Genomic DNA, 24,584 nt, shown 5'->3' on the forward strand with positions numbered 1-24,584 from the left:
TAAATAAATAATTTATTTAAATCACCTTTATCCTCCACCCACTTGTATTTTCCTACAAATGCAAGTTGCACAACTATTTTAAATAAATTATTTATTTAAAATCCTATTTATCCTCACCCACTTGAAGCCTTTAATGGTTTCCCTTAAAGTATTCAAACTTGATGGCTTTAAAGTCTTCAAACTTGATGGCTTCCTTCTATAGTCTTCTTAAGACTTTAATGGTTTTCCTTAAAGTCTTCAAGCCTTTAATGGTTCCCCTCAAAGTCTTCAAGCATTTTAATGCTTTATCTTCCTTTTTCTCATTTAAATAAATTAATATTTATTTGAATATTTATCCAAATACAACTTGCACACATTTATTGAAATAAATGAATTTTTATTTTAATAAAATCCTATTTTCCCTCACCCACCAAATCCACTTGCAAAATCTAATCCCCTTCTAGATTCTTCTAACCCCTTCCTAATTAGCCTAATCCATCCCCTAATTATTGTCACATTCTTAAGCAAAATGGAGTCACTTCTCAAAGCCTAAAAGTCTTTGATAACCATTAAAGGCTTTCAACCTTCAACCACTAAATGTCTCAAAGTCTTGGATAACCTTTGAAAGCTTCCAACCTTCAACCACTAAATGGCTCAAAGTCTTTGATAACCATTGAAGGCTTTCAACCTTCAACCACTTAATCCCCAAAGTCTCCAATAACCATTAATGGTTACCTCAAACCCTCCCACATGGTTAAAACATTTGTTTTGACTCAACCTCTACCCAACCCAAGGGTCTCATCAAGCCTTTAATGCTTTGACCATGATTATCTCTTAATCATTTGCACAAAGGTTTATCCTTGCATTAACTCCTAATCCAGTGGGTAATCCTAATTTAGACTTGACCCTTACCTTCTAGATAACCATGAGGTCTCCTTAGGCATTTAATGCCTCCAACCTCTTCTCTCAACCCAATCTTATGTTGACACTTGTCACCATTTCATTGGTGCAAATTGTGCACATGGATCCCCAACTTTCAAACTTGACCCTTGATTAAATCTTTCAATCCTGGCCATCCATTGCTCCATTTTTCCTATAAATAGAGCCCATTCCTTCATAATCCAGATCCTGAAAACTTATATGCATTTAGGCTATAGACATTTTTAGAGAGGATTTAGCATAGCATAACTAAAATCTTGTCTTTTTGGTAAAATCAATCATTTTAGCATCAATAGCATAGTATTTAGCTTTTCATTTCATATTTGAAGCTTAATATTAAATCTCAATCCTCCATAAGCATCCATAGTGCAAAAAGCTGCTGAGAGCTACACTCATTTGGGACTTGGAGAGGAGAGGAACAAGGGAGGAGCAACTATGAGCATCTTGATTAGCTATTTCATTCTATGTTTATATGCTTTCTATTTCATGCTTAATATCTCTCTTGATATGCCTATTTAGGATAATCTTTTGTTGCTAACACTAACGTTTGTTTCTTGTGCTCTTGTGTGTGTTGCCATCAAACAGATTTTCTAATCCTTTTTGCAGAGCATCAGATAACATTTTGAAGATATTAAAGTTTTTGTTTTTGGACGGTGAGATGGAAGGTTTAAAATTAATTTTGTGGACTTTATAAGCTCTAAAATTCCTTGAAAAGTGGGCATAAATGGCGTAGCAGTTTATGAGGCGATAGAGCACTTCGTAAGCTTTCTGGCACTTCCAACGGTTTGTCAATCAAATAGATGATTCACAAGTTATGGCCTCCGGAAGTTTGGACTCCTGAAATAGGAAATATACATTGCATCGGACACATAAATGAGTTGTAAAAGGGAGGAACACATGTTGATGTGTGTTTTGACACGTCATAGAGCATCTAGAATGGAGATAAGGTCGACTCTAGTTTATTGGGTGGTTTTAGCCCATGGTTTTGTAATACCATTTGATGGTTTCTTGTATTGAATCTCCTATATATGAGGTGTGTGAGATAGAGGTTGTGTGTAAGAGTCTTATGGATCTTGAGTTACCTTTGAGTCTCTAATTAGTGGCACTCCTGCGAAGAGCTTTCTCTACAAGCATATTGTAATATGTTATTGATTGTTGAATAATATATTGAGCTGCTTTTGGAGTGTGGGGTTTTTCTCCTGAAAGGGTTTTCTCCGCATAAATATGATACATATGATATCATCCTTTAGTCACATCCTTGTAGCATAGGCTCGTAGCCTTGTTGCATTATCATAGCCTCATTCCCAACCTTCTCAAAACATCAAAAAAAAAATCCAAAAAATCCCCAAAAAGAAAACAATCAATTAAAACCTACTCTGACTAGGTCATTTTGCTTCCTTTTTGGTCCTCTCGCTTCCTGCTTCCCATTTTTTTGTCTCATTGGCATCATTTTCTCCCAATTCCTATTTTATGACATCATTTTGATGTCTTCCCCTACCTCGTGGCGTCGCCTTGTTTGACCTAATTTTCCTATTTTCGCTCAATTCTTCCCATTTTCACCCATTTTGACCTAATTTGACTTAATTTGACCAAATTGAGGTCTCTGGGTGTCGATTTGACTAATTTGCCCTTTGGGGTTTAATTAATTGGTTAATTGATTGAACCCCTTTTCCTTCTAACATTTTTTCTAGAGTTAATTAAATAAATTTAATAGTTTATTTATTTGTTCCTTTTTGTCATTTAATTAAATAAATTTATTTTATTTAATTAATCTTGTCATAAATACGGTTAATAATTTAATAAATTCAATTTATTTATTTTCTTCCAAAATAAGGATAATTAATAAATTTTATTTATTAATTTATCCTTATTTGCTTTTTTTAGAATGAGATATTTAATAAATTTTATTTAGTAAATTATCTCTATTTATCCTCTCATATGAAGACAATATTTGCTTTTTTGTTGATTTTCTCGCTGATTCAAAAATCCATTTTTTGGATATATCTCATATATCTTAATTTTAAATTCGAAAATGAGGTATGCATCTTCAAAAATATGCTTTTATCTTTTTCTCCACTTTTTCTTTGTCATCTTCATCTTTCCTCGAATGGCAGTTTTGTCATGCACTCAATCAAGTCCGTCCATCTAACAAAAAATCTTTTTCAATCTTGTCCATGCATAGAATCCTGAGTTTTCTATAAATTAGGGTCTCTTCCATCAATCAATTCATCTAGTTTTAGCATTGTCATTCTATCCATTTAGCAATTTAATGCATTTTCATTTTGCCGAATTTCGTTCACTCATTTAGTAATTAGCATCATCATTTTGTCAATCAATCATGTTCCTAGTATATCTCGCCCATCATGTCCTTACTTTCACTTTGTATTTTCATCTACACAATGAGAGAAACATATTGAAATTGGAGATGAAAGGAAGAGCAACAAAGTTTAACTGAAGAAGCACACACAAATGGTTTACATTTTTCATGTTTTGTTTCAGTTATTTTGTTGGTTAGATTAGGATAGATTAGTGTGAATGATTAAGTTTTCATAATTTTAACTTATTTTTGTCTGTCATGCTTTGGTTTGATTGTTTCTAACCATTTACCCAAATTTTCTTGATCCATAGCCACCACTATGGTTTGCATTTTCCTTAACACTTGCGCAACCTGTTTATCTTGAACAAATTTTGGGTTGTAAAGATTTTGATTCCTCAAAGCTATATTGGCATCTAGGTGAGATATAGAAAGCACACTTAATGCAGTGACCAACATACCAATTAGATGAGTATCATAAATTTGAATATTAAAACTTCAAAAAATTGATCACCACCGCACCCTCATATAGATGAGGGGAGGAGAATATTAAGCAAGCAAGCATCTTACTTGATATAGCCTCAATGTTGTACTTCTATAGAAGAGGAACATGCCGATAAGAAACTTTTGGTTCCCTTGAATGCTTTTAATTCCTCTCCATCGAGCATCTAGCTTTCTATCCTTAAATATAAAAGTCACTCTTAATTCATTAAGTGCTTGCACAAACTAACTATATTGCTCATTGCTACACAAATAATAGCTCAGGCTTATCCAAATCTATTAGCCCCTCTACCTCTTTGCTTTGCCATCTTTATTGTCCACTTTCACGCTTAAGATCATAGAAAGAAAGAACCATAGATGTTACATACTTTTGATTTGACCATTCTCTCTATGATTTGATGACTCAAGCTTTTCTTCTTGAAAATGAATCAAATAACTATAATGCAAAATATAATCCAAAAAGAATGCAGTGCAAAACTAAGAAAAGACAACAAAGAATGCACAAATCTTCACAGGCAACTCCTTGCAAGTTAGTGCATAATAACTCATCACAATTTGCATCAGCTATAACTATGGCTTATGGGAAGTTACTCCTCCGAGACTAGCGCTTGCTCTGATACCATGTAAGAAATATGGACAGAGACATACAAAAGCTACAATGATATTCCACAAGATAGTATGTGCTTCATCTCTCTTATTTTCTCAATAAATCTCATACATATTTATAGGAGGGCCATGAATCCTATTTTAGAGGAAATTTCCTCAAACTATTTTCCTTATTATGTTGAGTTATTTTTGTTACAAAGGCGATGTTGATGGTGTTGTTATGGTTGTCATTAATGATTGTCATTGATGTCAACATATTGCATTGGTATTGGTTTTCTGAGTTGGTGATCCAGAATATGTTTGCCAGATTGTTTGGTTCTCCGGAAATTGTGCTCTGGATGATGTTCAGTGTTGACTGGTAATTAAGTGTGTTGTTTATTGCTTGGATTCTTGTTTGTCTTGGTTCCATTCTTGTTTTGATAAGTTGGGAAGTGCTTTTTTGGGTCCGGTTTGATCTAGAATTGGAGATTGTGTTACGACACTTGTGTAGCGTATGAATCTTGTTTTGGCTCCAGTATTTGTGATGGTGTAGTGTATTGATTTGCCCGTTGAAGTGTGTTGTGGTGTGGTCCACTTCTCATTCCTTTCCACCATAAGAATGTTCAATGCATACCTATTTCAAATTATGTTTGGCAGACTTGGAAGGTTATGTAGTCCAAAGGACAGTATAAGTAAAGGATGATCATAATGAATGTCGTATGGAATGTGGGCGAATTGAAAAACAAAATTTGACTGATGTTGATATAAGCAGTTATGTGAAGGTGTGTGAAGTTGATTTGTGAAGTGTGTGGTTGCTGTTAGGCACCAGAGGCAGTTCTGACATTGTAGTTAGTGATAGTTGTGTCACTATGGTGGATTTTATTTTCTTTCTTCTTCATCCAATAATGAGCCTTTCTGGGCAGTGAGCATTCTGGCAGTGAGCCACCTTTATAAAAATCACCTTGACCAATGTCGCCCTAATAGGTGTTATATATCGAGAACTAACATTCTTCATGGTTTTTCCCTTCTTGGGTTTTCCGCGTCATATCTGGTGTTCATTGTGTAGGTGTGTGTTTTCATGTTTACATCTTCTTTGGTTTAAATGATTAATAAGTTGGTTATTTTGGATTTGTGGAAGAATTAAAAAGTTTAATTAACAATTGGTTCACCCCTCTCTCAGTTGTCCAGATATTCAATAGTTTTAACAACTCAACATTTGTACCACTAATATAATAGGTTGTTATATAAACTTTAACAAACCTAGAAATAGTTATTATATGCATCCTATAAATGATGCAATATTTCCAATAGTTAATTCCAAACTTGGAGTTTGACCTAGGCAAATCCCTATCAACAATACAATTTCTCTTTCACTATGTATAGGTGGCAGGTTCATAAGACGAAATTGCAGATTTAGGAAGAATAGATAGAGACAATCAGATCCAACTTTTGTAGAGGTGAAAAGTGGAGGACAAGGTCGCCTTGCACACCTATGTCTGACAATTTTTTGGCTTGAAACTTTAGGGAAAGATTTTGAGTAGTATCTTGATCCCAAAAAGATACCTGGTACTCAAATCCAACACTTCGAGGATAATGTCTCCTTACACACCTATGGACTCGACAAATTCAAGCCCAAATTTCAGACATAGGTTCCTCTCATCTTCCTAATTCCAGATCTATACTTATGTCTGCATATCAAATCTAAAAGTGCTTATGCATGCTGATTACTATCAATTTTACACATTTAGCCTTAGATCTTTCCATAACTAATTTTCAACTAATTGAAGGAGGCTTGAATTCACCTTGTACTCAGTCCTTTTCAACTAGATTTGTGATTGAGCCAATTGAGTTCATCTACTCCTTAAATGTAATCATTATGTAAATAGGTCTAGTTCCTAGTTTGAATCCATAAACTTGTGAACCCTATTTTCCAACATTACAATCAACAATCCATTTGATGGTCCTCAATTCTCATATCTTAAGGGAAACTACTTGCTCACTTACTTTGGATTTATGCCTTGAAGTTATTCAGACCAGGAGAGAGAGTTTTACCAAATTTAATTCACCAAGCCACTAATAATTTTATTCCCTAGCTAGAATTAAAACTTAAATTCAAGCTTACTAATCAAGATCAAGACACTTATGCATTAGTTAGTTATGTTATCTCTCCTTATATGATTTACAAAGTTAGTTCAATCAATGTCTCAAACCTTGGTGGAAGGACTATAAGTGGTATCCAAACACCTTTCAAAGTTACATGCCATCTAAAGGTTATTCTTGGTTGTCTCCACAATTGCATATGGTGGATCAACTCAAGCTTTGCTAGTAGCTTAGTCCTCTCAAGGGACTTGGGAAAAAATGTTTTCAAGGTATTTGGTGTGTGGTGTTGGAGCTTGAATTGGCTCATTTTGCCTAGTGTTTGTTGTAGCAAGGCCTTCCTTCGGGGATTTGCCTTGCTCACATGGGAATTCCCAATTCCCATTTTCAATTCTACAATCAACTTGAATCCCTTAAACATCTCTTTTGGTTTTTCCCCTAGACTCAGAAACCATGGAATTGGATGCATGATTTTACATACCTTTTAGATCTGCCCTTTTTCTGACACATGGTTTTGATATTGGCTTTGTCTACTACTAAAATATACGTAGATATAATATGCTTTTAAGGTGGAAATTATTTTCAATATTTTGATAGATAGGAATGCTGCTCTTTTTACTCACTATGCTGCTAATAAGCATTATTCTCTGCATGCTAAAACGATTATTTTCTCTAATGTTCTCATACATATTTAGGTGTAAGCTACCAAAGTTATACTTGAAGTTGCCCATCTCTAGGAATTGTTGGACCATTGGGGCAATGCCCCTTGCACTATTGCTCGGGTTACTCCTAACTCCACCTCTCCTCGAGGGTATCGACATGAGCATAGCCACTATAGTTGAAACTACGAAGATCATGGTTCTCATTCTTGTGGTCCCTTGCCTCATAATCCTAGGGACTCTACTACTCATGGAGGATTATATTGGCCTTCCCATACCATTTCTTAGGTGAGAATCATTAGGATTTGATTGAAAATTCCACCCCTAATGATGTTTGGGGGAAGCCTAATGATTAGGACCCTCCTCCTTCACTTAACATAGCCTTGGCTTCTTAAGTTTGTTTGTGCACTTGACCCTTGTTATTTGGTCCATTTGTTATACTTTGTGGGTGTGTTGTTTGCTACCCTACTTTTGTGTGAACGCTATACCTTTTTATTAATATATTTAATAGAAAGTATTCATAAAAAATAGTAATTTGAAATCTCTTTTTGCATGTCTCCAATGTCCTTCCAAAATGACATTACAAAAAAATCGTGGTCCACTAATGTCTTCTATATAGTCCATAGAGTTTTAGTTATGACAGTTGAAAGTGAGTGGCATTCTTCCTTCCTGGAGATAAATCCTTGGCTTCTATTCACGAACCACCATGTTAAAAGAGATTGATTTGGATCAATTGATTATGCTTGTCTCATTGAGGCATCATATGCCATTTTCTTTGAATTGTGATGCACACAAGCAACTCAAACAAGATGAAATACAATGGAATAAATATCCAAACATTGTCATATGTGAAAATAGGGAATGAGTAGCATTCTTCCTGCACATAAATTGTTTGTACCAATGGGGACTCAAAATGATAATGTTTTCTTTTTCCTATTTAGTGTTCACCTAGAGATATGTGTGAATGGTACACACAATTTACTTTTAACCTATTGAGTGCCTAGGCATGTGTGAATGGTACATACAATTTACTTTTAACTTGTTGGAACCAAATTTGTAAAACTTCATATTATTGCATCCATCCTTTCTTATGACTTTTGAACTTTTAAAAGTAGTTAATAATAGAAACAACCATAAAATTATAATGCATGTAGAGTTATGTCTTGTCTTACTATTTTTTTCTTATGTATCTGTAATTGTATTCATCTATCAACAACAATGAAATGAAGTTATGAAAGATGGATGACATTTATACCATGATACATTAGGATAGGTGGATAAAATACTACTTACAAAATTGATGGAACCCTTGCTTATAGAAGCTCCTAAAAACCCTCAACACATATTGAAATATTTTAAGAAATTGCCCTCCACTAAATGGTTGCTTAAATAAATATAATAATTATCAATAATATTAAAATTATCTAAACAAAAACTTCAATTTGGGAAAAAAAAATTACTGTTTATAGTCGAAGTGGTAACCTTAATGCCTGGACAAAACAGATATCTTCAGCATAACGTTTTTGTCTAGTACTAATTAGGACATACTAGCCCCTAAAGCCACTTTAAAACCCTTCGGCTCCTCACGACAAAAAATCAGAGACAACAGGACCATCTTTAATCCTTTTAAGATGAAGTGCTCAACACCTCTATGGCAATGGCGGGACCTGTATTCCAACCAAAATTTCTTTTCCATTCCTAAAGCTCATACTCACTTTCTTACTTCTCAAAAGTCCCGGGTTCGAGCCACGGCAGCCATTGCTTCCAGATGTCTCAGCCTTTCAGTGAATAACAATATCACCACAACGCAAGTGCTTACCTCAAACCCTGAGACGGATAACATAATAAATTCTTCCCTTGTGAAAGACAGTAATTCCCAAGTCTCCAAGATATTATTGGGAAGGTCAGAGGCCGAGCTTCGACAAATTGCTAAAGAACTTGGCCAGGTAAGTAACTATCCTTTTTCCACAGTTTAGTAAATAGCTTGACCTTTAATTAACTCAAACATGCAAAAATAAAATTGTTGTCTATCTTGATATGGGAGAAATCACATTTTAGTCCTAGCTGGTAAAATTTCTCTTTGAGTTTAGTTAATTAATGTATAAGCGAACTTTCTTGCAGCAAACTTACAGAGGAAAGCAGCTTCATGATTTGCTATACAAAGTAAAGGCCCAAAACCTCGAGGAATACAGTCAATGTAAGATTAACTTCTACACAGTTTTGGGGTAGTAGTATTTGTATTACTATTTTTGGGTTGGTAAATTTTGATTGAAGTTACGGTCTGCCTTTAATGTAGTTACTTTTTTATTGAAATGGTGCGACTTCTGTCGGTTAAGTCTCTGTTGGGCCTGGATGTAATTCACATTTGGTGCTCCCATTGCGCTCTAATGTATCCCATATAGGCTGCTCTCCTTGTGCTGTGCCCCATATACATTGCTCTTGTTGTGAGGGAATGAATGAGTTTTAAAGATATCCACGAGACCATCAGTTTCTGGACCGAGAGCATCTTTGTTAACAATTTTCAAGTTCTTTTCATTGTCGACTCTTCTATTGTGGATCTTGATCAAGAAGCCCGCCATTTTATGAAGTCTTGCCTCGTCAAACAGCTCGTTTAGATTGCTCCCCTTCAAATTGTTCTCATATTGTGTACGGATATCTTCATATGCACTACACTCAAGCATGAAGTGCCATTCAGTTTCCACCACCCCTTTATTGCAGAAAAGACAAGGTCTTTCATCCCACTCCTCCCTAGGGACTGCCCATCTACCTGTCTCACATCTAAGATGGTGTGACGCAGCTCTGATTTGTGCAACTAGAAGTCTACCCTTTCCCGTAATTGCTGACCTTAGGTAGTATTATTCAATTTATAATGCTCTCTCAAGGGGTTGAACTCTTTGATATAGTGTGCTTTTTTTTGACCAACCTGCTTTGTCCACATGGCAGTTCTAAATTTTTTAAACACAAACTTTTTTATCTCATCATTACTGTTGGGACATTCTTGCAAATCAATGTCCCACTTGTTGATCCATTTATTGTTTTGCTTCATCCAAGTCTTCTTCCTCTGTTTTAATTTCTCCTCAACAACCGTTTTGGGCCAGCTTTGCTTATCCATGTTTTTAACTTTCTTTAGATAATTTAGCAAATAAACTATTGCCAAGGCCTCCATTGGAAACATTCCTGCTTCTGCTAAAAGAATCTCATAGGGAACTGTTGATTTGAATTTGAGACTACTTATGATTAGATGCTTTTGGATTATTTCTAAATGCCTCCATTTGTGGTTTGACATCCTACTTCACCAAATCTCACAACCATAAAGGACAATTGGCGTAACCAACATTTCGAAGAGGGCTTTCTTGGTTTTCCAATCCCATAACTCTACTTTCCTACATCTGTTTTGCAAGAGATAAGAAGCCTTCCATCCTCCTTGAATCCTTTTTGACTTACAAGTTTCCCAACTGAGCTTATGGTGGAAATCAATTCTCAAGTACTTGTATTCTTCCACTATCTCCAATGGACAACCATCAAACATGAAGCTAATTTTCTGTTTCTTTCTTTTCAAAGAGAAGATCATGACATTAGTCTTGCTGGTATTTACTTGCATTTGAACCCCTTGACAAAAAATTTCAAGTGCCTTCAAATGTTCCTTCAAACCGTTCACAGTTTTTGCAATTAGAATAAGATCATCTGCATATAAAAGTAGCTTCACAACATAACCTGCAAGCTGAATTTCTTCCCAGTATTCTTGTTTAGCCACACTTCAAGTTTATCGATAGGCCAAACAAGGTGGGGGAGGGAGGAAACCCCTGTTTAACCCCAATGTCCATACATAAGCATTCAGACATCCCTTCCTTTGTTATGATTTTAGCTCTAACTTGATTATAGAGTTTATGAACTGCAGCTCTAAGTTCGTCGGGGATTCCAAGTTCCTCCAATCTACCCCAAAGTTTGTCCCTAGTAACTGTGTCAAAGGCTTTCTTGAAATCAACGAAGCAACAAAAGGCTTCTTGCCCTTGTGAGTCCCAAACTTTCTCAATGAAGTGTCTAAGAGTGATGCAATGGTCAATGGTGGAGTGCTTTGGTCTAAACCTGCTTGTCCTTTCACTCTGTTACCTTTTCTTTCTGCACAACTGCTGGTTCTAAGCTCTATCAAACTCCCAAAAATCTTTCCAAGAAGCAGGTTGATCATGATAGTTAGAAGGATTATTAACCTTTCCACTTTTGTGCAAAGGAATCACAACATTTGTTGTCCACTCAGTCAGAAAGCCGCTTTGAGTGACTTTGTTAAAAAACTTCTTGATGTGAGGAGCAAGGAGTTCTATTCCCCATTTTAAAATTCAGCTTGCAACCTGTCAATCTCTTGAGTTTTACCACTTGGCAAATTTCTTATACCTTGCTTGACATCTTCGACGGAGAAGAGTTCTTTTGAATCATTAATTGTGTGGGGTTTGTATTTATCATGTGCCCACTCATAAAGGAGCTTTGCATAATCTAACTAGTGTGCATCTGTGATGTTCTTTTTTTGTTTTCTCTCTTGCTGAAGCTCCCTCCAGAAACCTTTGGGGTTGTGCTTACCCAAAGAAACTAACTCTTTCCTTCTAGCTATCACATAGTTTTCTGTTTTCCGTTTTATCAAAGTCTCATAATTTATTTTGCTTTCCTTGTTTGATTCATTATCTTTGAAGCATCTTCTTGCTGCCTTGCATTCTTCGTCAAACCAAGGGTTAGCTGGAAAAGAGTTTAAAGCCCCCTGCTTAGGTTGAGATCATTTGAATGTACTTCATATTTGTTACACCATACTTTAGTCCAGGACACTCCTTCGTCAAACCAAGGGTTAGCTGGAAAAGAGTTTAAAGCCCCCTGCTTAGGTTGAGATCATTTGAATGTACTTCATATTTGTTACACCATACTTTAGTCCAGGACACTCTTAGGAGTGTACCTATCATACCACAACCTGTGGACAGTATTCTAGTGTCTAAAATTAGATTGACAAAGATAGTTACAGGATTCTCTTCGCAGCTTAGTTTTAATTTGATTGCTCAATATGAATATTTGTGACAATTTGGAATTTGTGGATGTCTTGACTTACAAAATGTTTTATTTTGATTTTGATATTCGTCATGCTTTATATACATATCATATCCACATTCCATTCGTTTGTAGTAATTCCTGTACGTGCGATGGCCAAGCTGTTATTTTAACCTTGTTTTCTAATATTGTGGTCATATTTATAATTTTATACATGTTTGTTAAATGTTGAAATGCAACAACTGTACAGATTCTTTCTTATGGAATGATTTTAATAAAGCTTTGTTCTTGAGTAGATACAGGTATGTTTGGATTTTTGACAAGAAACTGATATTCAGTTTGTTGCCACTATTGGATAAGTACCTCTCAAGTTTCGAGAGGATCTTAGAAATGCAGGGTGGAAGGTTGGAAGATCCCCGATCCACCATTCTGTGACAGCTACAGATGGAACAATAAAGGTGACGTTGCTTCTGTATTACTATCTAATTTTTTTTTGTCTATTATAGAAAGGAAACCACAGTATGCAAGTAGTGTATCATGCACCTAGCGCATCGTCCCCTTCACCACAATACCAAACCCACTTTCTTTATTTCAGAAATCCATAATTAGCTTAACCCAATATGGAACCTTCTTATTCTGCTGAAGAAACTTTTGATTACAAAAGCATTCTTGGTAATCAGTGTTTATCCTAGCAAGTACATAGTAACGAGAATTCATCTTCTGTTTTGCGGAAAACTGGTTCATGAGATTGGAACCTAGGTCTCATAATAGTAAATTCCTGCTATCCACTACTCAACCATAAGCCTGTAGGCAATTTAACCAGCTTGTCTGGAGTGTTGATCCCTGCATTTTCTTCATGTTTATAACCTTTCTGCTTATGTATTGGTTAGCAGAATTGTTAGTATCAGTATTTGAATGATTCCAGTCATGCGAGATCCAAACCTGTGGTTTTAGCTTATTGGAAAACATTTAACTGGAAGTTCAGGCACTAGAGTTTAAATCTATTCTTCAAATACTCTGAATGATATGTAATTTACATTATTGTAAGGTCAACATATGATCCAAGGTTTTGCAGTTCAAATAAAAAAAGTAATGGGATATAATTTACATTGTTGGAAGGTTGAATTACGATACGAGGGTTGTCAGTTCAAACAACAAAAATAATGGAATGGAAATGTTGATATCTAGCATATCAGTTATAACCTACACCATAACACCTAAATTTGATGTTGCCACATGATATTTACTATCTTGGAAATTTTTCAGTACGATTTAGGGTTTTTTATAAGTAACAAAAAGACTTACATACCTTTGATATCCTTTGTATTGGAGTTTATCAAAATGCTCAAAATGTATGAATCCTGAGTAATATCAACTGTATATCTAATAGTGCGAACTAAGACCAAAGGCAATGTAATGTCCCCTTTCCATTAATTCATCCTGCTGTCTCATAAGCCCATTCCTTAAATTTTCCCAATGGGCTGAAGGAAAAAGTCTCTTTAAAGTGGGGTACAGTTTGAGAAAATTAGAAATAACAAATAAATTATATTTAATGGCATTTTCTGGTATAGTGCATTATGGGAGTTTGAAATCAAATTTTCAAAGAGGGCAGATATGTATCAGAGAGGGGGACTGGATTATGGTTGCATTTTGACTTTAATAGCATTTGTTATTCGGGGATTGCAGTCAGATTATGGGTATGGTAGGATTTGGGCTCTCCTCTGTGCCATAAAATGAGGTGTTTAAATGTCAGAAGTATCTCCCTTTTTGCTGTTACAATTCTGCATTAGTGTTTTGTAGCTGATTTGAGGATGAAATCGCTTGAACCTTGAAACTGGAGGACAAAAGCCCTTTGGCTCCCTTCAGCAATCTCATCCAGAAGGCTGCAATTGTGCTGAAGATATTCTCTTTCTTTATTTTTCATTTTTGGCAAGTGTTTGGTGGTCTGTCACAGCTGTATACAGTACACAGTCAATCAATTTTGGCTGGTTGTTTGCAGGTCATCACATGTGTTTTTTCATTTGTGTGATCCCGTTTTATGTTGTCAATAAACTACAGTATTTCAGTGAGATGTGTTGTTTATATATTCAGGTCTAGTAAGTTAGTTATACAATTTTTGTAAAGGATTTTACAGGCAAGAGTCTATTTTTTTCCCTCCCATAAATACTTTACTTTAAGTCATGTATTATATATTAAAATTATATTTTATATTTCATCATTTTGTACATGTCATAGCCATCTGTCTAAGAATTTGGCATGGTTATAGATTCTCCTATTTTATGTTTATAGAGTATTTGAGGTTAATGGTACTTTGTATCTTTCCATACTGAAAAGTCTGGGATGTATTTTCCTGTATATTTTGCGTTTGTTATCTCTTGTATCTTTTGTAATACTAATCCATGGATATGCGCTAAAATGTAAATAATAACTTTTGGTTACATGCCAGTATGCATATGTTATTATTAAGTTAATCCTGCAAATCCTAATTTTAGTAGGGATGCAAGGAATTCTATTGCAGGAATGTGAATTATTACTTTCTGCTACCTTCTAGTAAACATCTTTGACTAGCAATACGGTGTGGACATGATGGACTAACTCTCAAAGGTTTGGCACACTCTGATGTAGGGCATCTGTGTTCATGACCAATCCTGCATGATCAAAATCAGTTGTGGTCTATGTTTTCAGTTTTCTGCTTCAGTTTTATGTGTTTGCCTTTTGGGGTTCTTGTCAAGTTGCTTTCTTTTGGAGTGCTATATGAAGGATTCAGGGTTATATTTGTTTATGATTATTAGTGGCAATATTTAGAATCATTATTCTGTCATTACAGACCGTAACCTAGCTACTGCATGGTAGTCTCTGGTATTTTAAACTGTTACAGAAAAGGTGACAGGGATGGTGTAGTGTGCTACAGGAAGATAGCATGTGTATTTGAGTGTATTACTTTGATTACAAGTTCTGATTTCTCCAGGATGTGACAGGAATTATAAAGATATCGAGTGCTGAGTTGTATTATGGGCTGATTGGATGTCGAGTTGGACATTGCTTTATGCAATATGGTTGCCTACTTGGAAGGTTGTGAATTCATGTAAAATATTCAACGTTTTACTCTCCATTTGAACTTCACTACTTGCTACCTTTCCATTAAAAGGAGATGTTGGTATTTCCATCCTTTTCAGTGTCAAAATGAATCAAATTGGCTGTTTTTTATTGCTTTCAGAAATAGAGTTGACTTGCTGTATTTATTTTCTGATTTTTTTCTGAACTCCCCACCTGGTGATAGCTTGGAAGCTTGTGCTATTTTGGGTGACTTATTTACTACCTTACGTGACCTTTGAGATCATTTGTCTCCTGCTGTAGCGTCTGATTTTTCATTTCATAAACTGTTTCTAGTTGTTGGGCCTTTTGTTTGTTTGCTTTTCTTCTGTGTGGTTTATCCTTCTTGCCTTGCCCTTTAAGTTAGGATGAACTTTTCTATTTCTGGGACTATGTATGGATGTTTTGCATGCTGGTCACAAAATCTACAAGGAATACCAAGAGCTTGCTGGGCCGTGTGTTGACACATAAAGGTTCTCTACTACAGAAATAAAAAATGCTTTCTGGGCTGAATTGACTGCTATGCTTTGGATATCATTATTTATTCTGGTTTATTTTGGGGAGAGAGAGTGTTGGTTGGTCTGGGCTGCTAGAAGAACAAATAAATGAAACAAAAAAGAACGAGGGGTTTGAGTGGTAGCCACTGTGTTAGATAATAGGGCTGGTTACAGGAAGTGTCTATCACTTCTGTTGCACTGTGTAATTTGGTAACGAGTCTGTATTGAGCCACAAGAATTTAATAAACTTACTGTATGGACATTGCTGCTTTTGTATCACACGTATTGTGATTGGTGGGCTGCTAGATTGGGCAATTTTTCATTAGATTCCCTGATCTAGTTTGCATCACAATCGTGATGAGGTGCCCAAGCGCAAAATATGCCTGTGTGTTCCTATGGTCATATTGGTTACATTTTTATGAATTTGTTGCAGTAGTAGTTGCAATTAGCCCAAGGTTTAGTTCTGTACATAAAGACTAGTAACTCAGTAAACAATTATAACCTTATTTTGTACAGACTATGGACTTGAAAGGTTTAAAATTTAAAATTTACTCTCCCTTGATCATAATTGTGATGCATGCAAATAAGTCCAAAAATATTTCCCAAAAGAAAAAGATAAAAGGACAACTTTGATCTGCTAGAAACACTGATAGGTGATTATGGATGGTCAGAAACTCAATAAGGATGACATTGCAGTGGTACAGCTTGCGATTAAAGTTATCATTTACAGAACTTGGAAAGTTCTTTATCAATGTTTCATTTGTTGTTTTCCATTGCTGGTGTCATATTGTTTTTCGGAATACACACACTGGTGATAAATATACAGGGGACAATTTGCAGTTATGCTTTTAATTCTGATCATGTTTGTAGGTCTTGTTAAGGCTGGAAGACAGCAGACTCATTGAAACAGTTGGAATACCTGTTATTGAGGAAGGGGGCTCTACCCGTCTCACAGCATGTGTCTCCTCACAAGTAAAATGTTTTTACAAATCAATTCTAGATATTGCTAGAGAAAATATTCATTTTTGGCTAAAGATTGATTCAAGCAATCATTAAAATTATTCATGGATCGCTGCCATTGTTAGGACATAAAGAAATGGATAAATAGAAAGAAGTCGGACTGTTCTGATGTTAAACCTTACAGTTTTCATTAAATTATTATTGTTAAAAATAATATTTAAACTTGTGCTCAAGGGTTTTTGAATTTCTCACTTCTCATAGGTGGGCTGCCCTCTGCGTTGTACATTTTGTGCAACTGGAAAGGGGGGATATTCTCGGAATCTCAAGCCACATGAGATTATTGAACAGGTAGATTTACAGCTTAATATTATTGACTGTATGGTTTTTCTGTTTATTAAGTTACTTAAAGTGTCTCTCTTTGCTGTTTTTGGCAACACGAGTGCCATGATATCTCCAGGTTTTGGTCATAGAGGAACTTTTCAAGCACAGAGTGTCAAATGTCGTGTTTATGGGAATGGGTGAGCCGATGTTGAATTTGAAGGCTGTATTGGAAGCACATCGTGTACTGAATAAGGTTATTTTGAACTTGATGTCTTGTATTGTTTCTTAAATTGAAATGTTTTTTGGTTGTTTGGAGAGGCAATGTTTTTCTACAAATCTCAAAATAGCAACTATGCATAAATGTTGGTGGCTGTATGACTAAAATATCTCAATATCTATTGTATTATCAAGGGAACACATTGTCACTATTATCCTCTACCCAATTTATGCTTTTGTGGCAGGAATTTTGCTTAGCAAATTAACTACCTGTTGTGATGTTTTCACACATCGCCCCATTGCAAATGGGGACCCCCACTTTTCGCTTTTTAGAGTAGATATTTTGCCTAGTTTCCTAGTTTCCTAGTTTCAGTCTTTGCTTACGAAAGGGTGTCATGTCAAAATGCAAAAGATGTTAAAATGTTAAAGTGATCTTAAGTCTCAAGTTGTCGTAGAGTTTTCTGGCTAAGCGTTGAATTTCAATTTTGCCTTGAAATGAGAGCGTAAAATGATAAAAATGTTGCAAATTGGTGTGATTTCTGTGCGTAGGTGCTAAAGGTCCCTATAGGAGTCATTTTTTCTCCTAGGAGGTAAAACAAGTCAAAAATGCACAAAATCCCAATGGACCCCTATTTTCCCCCACTCAAATCCAGTTAAAATGTTGAAAATCTTGATGGAAATAGAACTTCCACTGAGTGAAATGATAAAATTTGATAAGTTTGGGCTTTTACAATGTGAAAATCATCATTATTCCAATGGAGAACTTTTCCCCCCATGTAATTAAGGTATAAATGGACTCTGTCCCGATGGGAGGCATTTTTCCACTAAGTTTCAAGTGTTTTTTTGGGAAAATCCCGATGCATCTGGATTCTTCACTAAGGTTGTTCCGATGGAGATCGTTTTTCCACTCAAGGCGAATGAAGTGTCCCGATGACCCATGTTTTTCCACCAGGCTGCTATTTTATAATATTTATCCCACATTCATTGTGGACTGGAACAACATGAGGTAAGAATGAATAAGCATGCAAGGACTTGAACAAGTTTATGTGTCTCGATGGAGGTCAATTCTCCACTGGGGATAAAATGTTGGAAAATGACAAGATTTTCATGTCTAGATGGATTTCGATTTTCCCCTGGAGGATATTTTGATGGAATTTGACAAGTTTTAATGGGATTTTGAGTCTCGACGAAGGACGAATTTCCACCAGGGGGTATTTTTACATGAAATAATCAAATTTATTTGTCCAGACTCCAAATGGCCATCAATTTTCCCTTGGAGTGAATTTGGGGATGCAAATGAATTAAGTGATGGAATTAATTTGTCTAGATGAGGGTTGATTTTCCCCTCAAAGTTATAATGAGCAATGTTGGTGTTGGAAATAAGCCACACCCAGACCGACAATGGATTGGTCCAAGAGGGGCCAGTAGCTCAGTGGTAGAGCACTCCAACAGCGTTATGGAAATAAGCCACACCCAGACCGACAATGGATTGTTCCAAGAGGGGCCAGTAGCTCAGTGGTAGAGCACTCCAACAGCGTTATGGAAGATCCTAGGTTCGAGTCCTAGCTAGTCCATGTCTCAACATGGTATCAGAGCCAGGTCCAGGCTAGGAGCCCCAAACACACGAGAGGTGTGGCTTAAGGGGGGGTGTTGGTGTTGGAAATAAGCCACACCCAGACTGACGATGGACTGGTCCAAGAGGGGCCAGTAGCTCAGTGGTAGAGCACTCCAACAGCGTTATGGAAGGTCCTAGGTTCAAGTCCTAGCTAGTCCATGTCTCAGCAAGCAAATTGGGTGAATTTAAATGAAAATTATTTGTCCCAATGAGGTTCGAATTTCCCCAAGTGGCTGAAGATTGAATTCAAGTGAGATTTTTAAAGTTAATGTGTCCCAATTAGCATCGATTTTCCCTTACCACATATATTTAATGATCAAAACAAGGTGAAATTAATGCTAAGTGTTGAATCCCAATGCAAGTTGATTTTCCACTTCTTGTAAAGCAAACTTTTAACCCACATTGGCTGTGTGGTGACTTTACAAGGTAAGAACATGAATAAAGGACTCGCTCCAGTGCCTATATTATATTATATTGTGACTGATTTGACAGCTAGAGAGCTGGAAGAAGACAAGGGGAGGTTCACTACAGCTGGAAGAAGGGCGATTTTGTCCAAAGCCCTTTGTGGCGCCATTGCTGATTGAAGGCATTTTTTCCCAGCTGAGACAACATTCCCAGCCACCATTGATTTTTATTGTATTGTTCCCGACCATTGTTCGCTGATCTAGTTATTGCTCCCAGCCATTGTTTATGCCTAGGCGTGTCCATTTCCAACTGATTGGGGCAAAATCACACCAAGTATATGAGGCGCCATGATTGTTAAGTGATCCCAGCCATTAAAGTTGCAGTTGCAGAGGTGTATTTAGACATCAAACTCAGAAAATCAGACCTGAGAACACCATTAACAGCCATAATCTCAGACTGAAAATACATCATTTCCAGCCAAGTGGATGCAAGTCGCATTAGCTACATGAATTGTGCCATGAAGGAGATGATTTCCAGCTGATAGAACACGATTTTCAGAGATGTTTCAGACCTTTAAACTCAGCAATCAGACCTGAGACAGTGAAATATCATCCATTTTCTGAGTTTAAGGGTGCATTTTCAGACTTAAGCATCAAAATCAGACTTATCCTAGGTCTGAAAATCAGGTTTTCTGAGGACAAATTTTTCAGATTTTGATCAAATCTCTTGTATTTTCCAGAATTTGTGTTTCCTAATGTTGAATTTCTGATTTTCATCAGCGTACAGGTCTGAAAGCTATTTGAATTCAGAACCTTAATTATTTCTGGAAAATAATTTGGGAGGACAAAATGAGGAACATTGGAGTGTCCTGATGGGATTTGAATTTCCACTCCATCAAATGGTGATCAAATCAAACAAAATTTTCAAAGACAATGAGTCCCGATGGGGTTCAGATTTCCACTTGAGGGCAGAACTACCAAGGAAGGGACAAATCAATTCAAATGAAGATCAATAACGAAGTAGTCCCCCTATAGGCATCAAATTTCCACCAAGTGAAGGAATGGACAAAGATAATGCAGATATTTTAGGAATTGATGATCGATTTTCCACCAAGGTTGAAACAAAGTTTATCCCATAGGTGTTTGATTCAATGTTTGTTTGTTTCGCAGGTCTGCTGCAAGGAAGGGAAGCATGATGATCAAGGCTTGAGGTGAAGGAGGATGTTGCTTGTAGGGGTACCAAGGGCTCAACACTTCAAAGCAGCAAATGTTGAAGGATCGGCTCCAAGATGACTCTACATGCATATTGTAAGGACAACATCACAAATGTGGATGGGAAGATCAACATATTCAAAGGAATGAAGATACAACTTAGAAAGGGTTTCCACATCAAGAAATTAGGAACTACATCAAAAGGAATCTCAAAGTCCGAGAACATTAAGGAGGAAACAGTTCATGGAGAATTCCCTAACATAAGGATGGAATGCAAAGTATCATTAGGAATTCCAAACATCATGAAGAATGTTCAAGGCAAATTGATTAAGTCTACAAGGCAAGCTGAGGTGGCTTCCCAGTCACCATTCGTTCAATCAAGGGGTACCAAGTCAACATTCATTCAAGGATGGAACAAGTGACATGTGGCACTACATCAAATATTATTTCTCACCTACCCTCATCTCTCATTGGCCAATATAATGGTGGTTGTAACAAACCCTAATTAGGGTTTCTATCTTTTGATCTTGGCCATTGATCTTGAAACAATCTGAGCCATTCATTGTAATGAGACCTCTATTTAAGGCTTAGTGCTCTCATTTGAAAAGGTTAATAGTTAGTAGTCGAAGAGTAGAAGATAGTAGTTAGATTCATTAGAAGTTAGAGTAGAGTAGAGTAGAGTAGGAGAAGAAGAAATTGTTGCTAAGGTTTGTAAATGAATATACTCTTTTCATTGAAGATATGGTGAAATGTGTTGTTCAACAAGTTGCATGGTTTCCAATTCTCATTTGCTTTCATGTTTGATTAGATGAACGAAAGGAATTGTGAATGATTAATGGTGAAATTCGTTTATCCATACCACTCAGTTCTTGCTGATTGTAAGTTTGCCTTGTGTGGTCAACTGGAATTGGAATTGAACTTAACTTCAATTATTGCTTGTCCATTGGTATGCATTGCCTTGATGGTATTGATGTTGATGGTAGCAATTTGAACATCTATAAATTTACCATAGAAGATTGCACTAACTTTGTGGAGTTGTTCGTTGATGGCGAAGCAGAGCTTAGTTGAGTTTTGCCCAATCATTCACTGTCCCTCACATTCCTAGGAGTAGATTAGTCTTCCTAAACCCTTTCCCTTTTGTCCTTTTTCCAATTCAGGTTTGTTTAGGAGAGAAAGCATCACAAGATTGCAATATCAGTTGATCAAGTTCCAACAACGTTCAAAGCATTCAATGTAAGTTCCCTTGTGATTCCAGCATTATCACATCGACCATTGAGCTTATCCACGAGTCAAGACCTGATAGTTAAACCTTGGAGTTGTCTCATTTGATCATGAAGCATAGCATCTGAGAGATTTTGTTCAAGAGAGGATAAGATACCTTGGTATTATATTCTGTGTTCGATCATGCCCAAAACACACATCAACACTACCCTATAATGGTTGCTTATTAAAGAGTAAACAATGTCCCCAGCTTGTTGGAGAGTGTGTCCACTGTCTGATATACCCTTTTCTCTCCATGTTCTTTTGGGATCTACATTGAGGAATTGGATTAGTTTCTTTGGGGTGCCATATGCATAGTTGACTGTTTGTATTCTACACTTCGATTCGATGCCTATTCTAGGCTTGGGCAATGCATTTCTTTTAGCATTCTCACCTAAGGTTTTTATATATTGGGCTGGTTGAGATTAATTCAGCCTATACTTATTTGGGTATTTCATTAGCAGCCCTTAGTGAGGAAACTTCAGTTTCAATTGTAGAGTGCTAACGTTTTTAAGATTCATTTGTAGGATATTCCTTTGGAAAAGTGCCTCTTAATTAAGTGGGTATCTGTTGAGAGTCCAGACCATTGTGTTCTAATGTTCGACTCAGCTAGAGAAAATTGTTCCTCAAGCAAATTTAATTTATGACCCCAAACAAATGACATATCAAATGAGGGTCCATTGAGGTCTTCAGCTTGTTAATGCTAGAAGCTGGGGCAGTAACATGATTTGGTTTCCTTATATATCAAATACATTTGTTGGGTTTCTCTATAAATCTCAATGGAGTTGATATATCATACAAATACTTATGATCTAATACGGAGTGTAATGTGACAAAGATCATGTGACGAATGATATAGCATTGCTGGATGAAAGGTGATAAGCAAAGATTCACAATAGGAATGTGAAGCACTCTGCTTATCAAATATAAAGATGACAAGAGTGCCACAAGCACAGCTTGGGCAATTCACAGGATTAGAAATATATCCACATAGAGAAAATAATAATAGCTTTAGAATGCTCTCTTCATGTTTTGATAATTTTGTGTTCAAAATTTGTCATTACTTTTTCAATCTTTCATTTGCAGCTTGGTTACCCATATTGTGGTTGAGTTTCCATGATTACTGAGCTCATGCTGAGGGCAAAGTGTCATTTTGTGTTTGGATCACATTTCATCCTGTTAAAAGTGACGAGTCTTTGTTTCATTTGTGCCGCTTCTATTATATCCACCTTTTATTTGCATGATATCATACCATCTTAGGTTTTCTCTGGCAGTGATAGCAGAGCATTTGTTTAATAAGACTTGAAATACATATCTCGTGTTTGGGAATATATTCCTACTATTTTCTTTGCTGCACATAGCTTATTGATGTTTTCATTCTTTCCATTTCTCTATTTTTCCTCAACATGGCTGCTATATAATTGATGATGTTGTGTGATAATTTGTATGATTTGTAGTTGGTTTCAATGCTACCAATTTTAGTTACACCTCATGTAGGTAGGATTTCATACAACCTTTATTTTCTTGACTTGTAGGATGTGAAAATAGGTCAACGGATGATTACAATTTCTACTGTGGGTGTTCCAAACACAATAAAGAAATTAGCAACTTACAAGCTTCAATCAACATTGGCAATCAGGTATCCTAGTTTTGAAGCCTAATTAATTGTACCTTTGTTTTCTTCTTGTGCTCATCGGAATTAGTTGCATTTACTTTTGCTGCTATTTTGTTTCAGGCATATCTTCAAATTGGTTTTTCCATCCAAGTGAAAAAACATTATGCCACTAATAAATGTTGGAGATTTTTACCTTCCAAATCTTTCATATAACATTAATTTGAGACAAATCAAATGGATAAAGAGAAATTGATGTAATTATTTTTTTGAAGTAGAGAGGGATCTATTGGGGTCCTCACTCGAAAATATGTTTGTTACAAAATATAAGCTGTATGCTTATAAGTTTGGTTATACTGCATATCACTTCATAGTTCATATCTATAATATATCTATCGGTATTTAACAACTGAATTAACAAAAAATATGACTAGATTTCAAACATATCAATACCCTAATACATTATATACAAAATGACCAATTACCAAATTAACAGTGGTTCCTACAAAAAAACAGACCATATTCATCCTTAATTTACATCTTGTTATATATACTCCACCAATTAGCCTCTGCTGACACCAGCAGAGGCTAAATCATTCCATCCATCCACACTGTTCAGGTTCACCTCCATTATTCCCTGTTGCCCCACTCTGTCCAGAAGGCCAGCTCAATCTTGTGCAGAGCACAAAACCTTACACTGTTGAACATTTCCTGTCACAACTTGCTTGGATTTCTTTTCCTTGGGTATGCTTGGGTATGCTTACTGTTGTGATGTATTCACACATTGCCCCATTGCAAATGGGGACCCCCCACTGTTTTTCTGCTTTTTAGGATAGTGGTAGAGTCTTTTGCTATTAGCCTTTGCATTGAGGAGGTGTAGTTTCTCAGGTGTCCAGGGGGAAATCAAATCAAGTCTCTCTCTATTGATTAAGTGAAGTTAGTCAGTTGTCAAAGCCTAGGAAATGAATGATTATGTGATGATCATTATCATTGGCTTGTGAGATGTGAGATAAGGTGTCTTGGGTGAAATTTGACTAAGTATAGGAAACTTCCTTTTTTCTTTCAAGGCATTGACATTGACTTCCTTTGCTCTTCCAAGGCATTGACAATCACTTCCTTTGACCTCATAGAAGCTCCGATCAACATAAAAAACCTTTTGATCAAGGATGAGCATTTGATGTCTTGTAACATTCCTTCTCTTGCATTTGAGTGAATAAGGTTAATGTGTGGTCATCAACCCGATTGATCAAAGCCTATAGTGGCGAAAGACTGAATGGAAGGTGTCAAGTAAGGTC

General features: G+C 36.2%; 1 protein-coding gene across 3 annotated transcripts in view; it reads left to right on the forward strand.

Annotated features, from left to right (window-relative positions):
* The first annotated feature begins 8,558 nt into the window (after positions 1-8,558).
* Positions 8,559-24,584, forward strand: part of LOC131038888 (uncharacterized) — a 31,359-nt gene continuing 15,333 nt past the window's right edge. For 2 of the 3 annotated variants that reach the window (XM_057971448.2, XM_057971449.2), the window contains exons 1-7: positions 8,559-9,020; positions 9,196-9,271; positions 12,460-12,557; positions 16,560-16,661; positions 16,911-16,997; positions 17,107-17,223; positions 23,213-23,316. In XM_057971448.2, the coding sequence (XP_057827431.1) occupies positions 8,706-9,020; positions 9,196-9,271; positions 12,460-12,557; positions 16,560-16,661; positions 16,911-16,997; positions 17,107-17,223; positions 23,213-23,316 (899 nt within the window). In that variant the 5' untranslated portion in view covers positions 8,559-8,705. The remainder of the gene's footprint in view (positions 9,021-9,195; positions 9,272-12,459; positions 12,558-16,559; positions 16,662-16,910; positions 16,998-17,106; positions 17,224-23,212; positions 23,317-24,584) is intronic. The other variant, XM_057971450.2, reaches the window with a different exon arrangement.

This window comes from Cryptomeria japonica, chromosome 1 (genome assembly GCF_030272615.1).
Source record: "Cryptomeria japonica chromosome 1, Sugi_1.0, whole genome shotgun sequence".
Classification (NCBI taxonomy): Eukaryota; Viridiplantae; Streptophyta; class Pinopsida; order Cupressales; family Cupressaceae; genus Cryptomeria; species Cryptomeria japonica.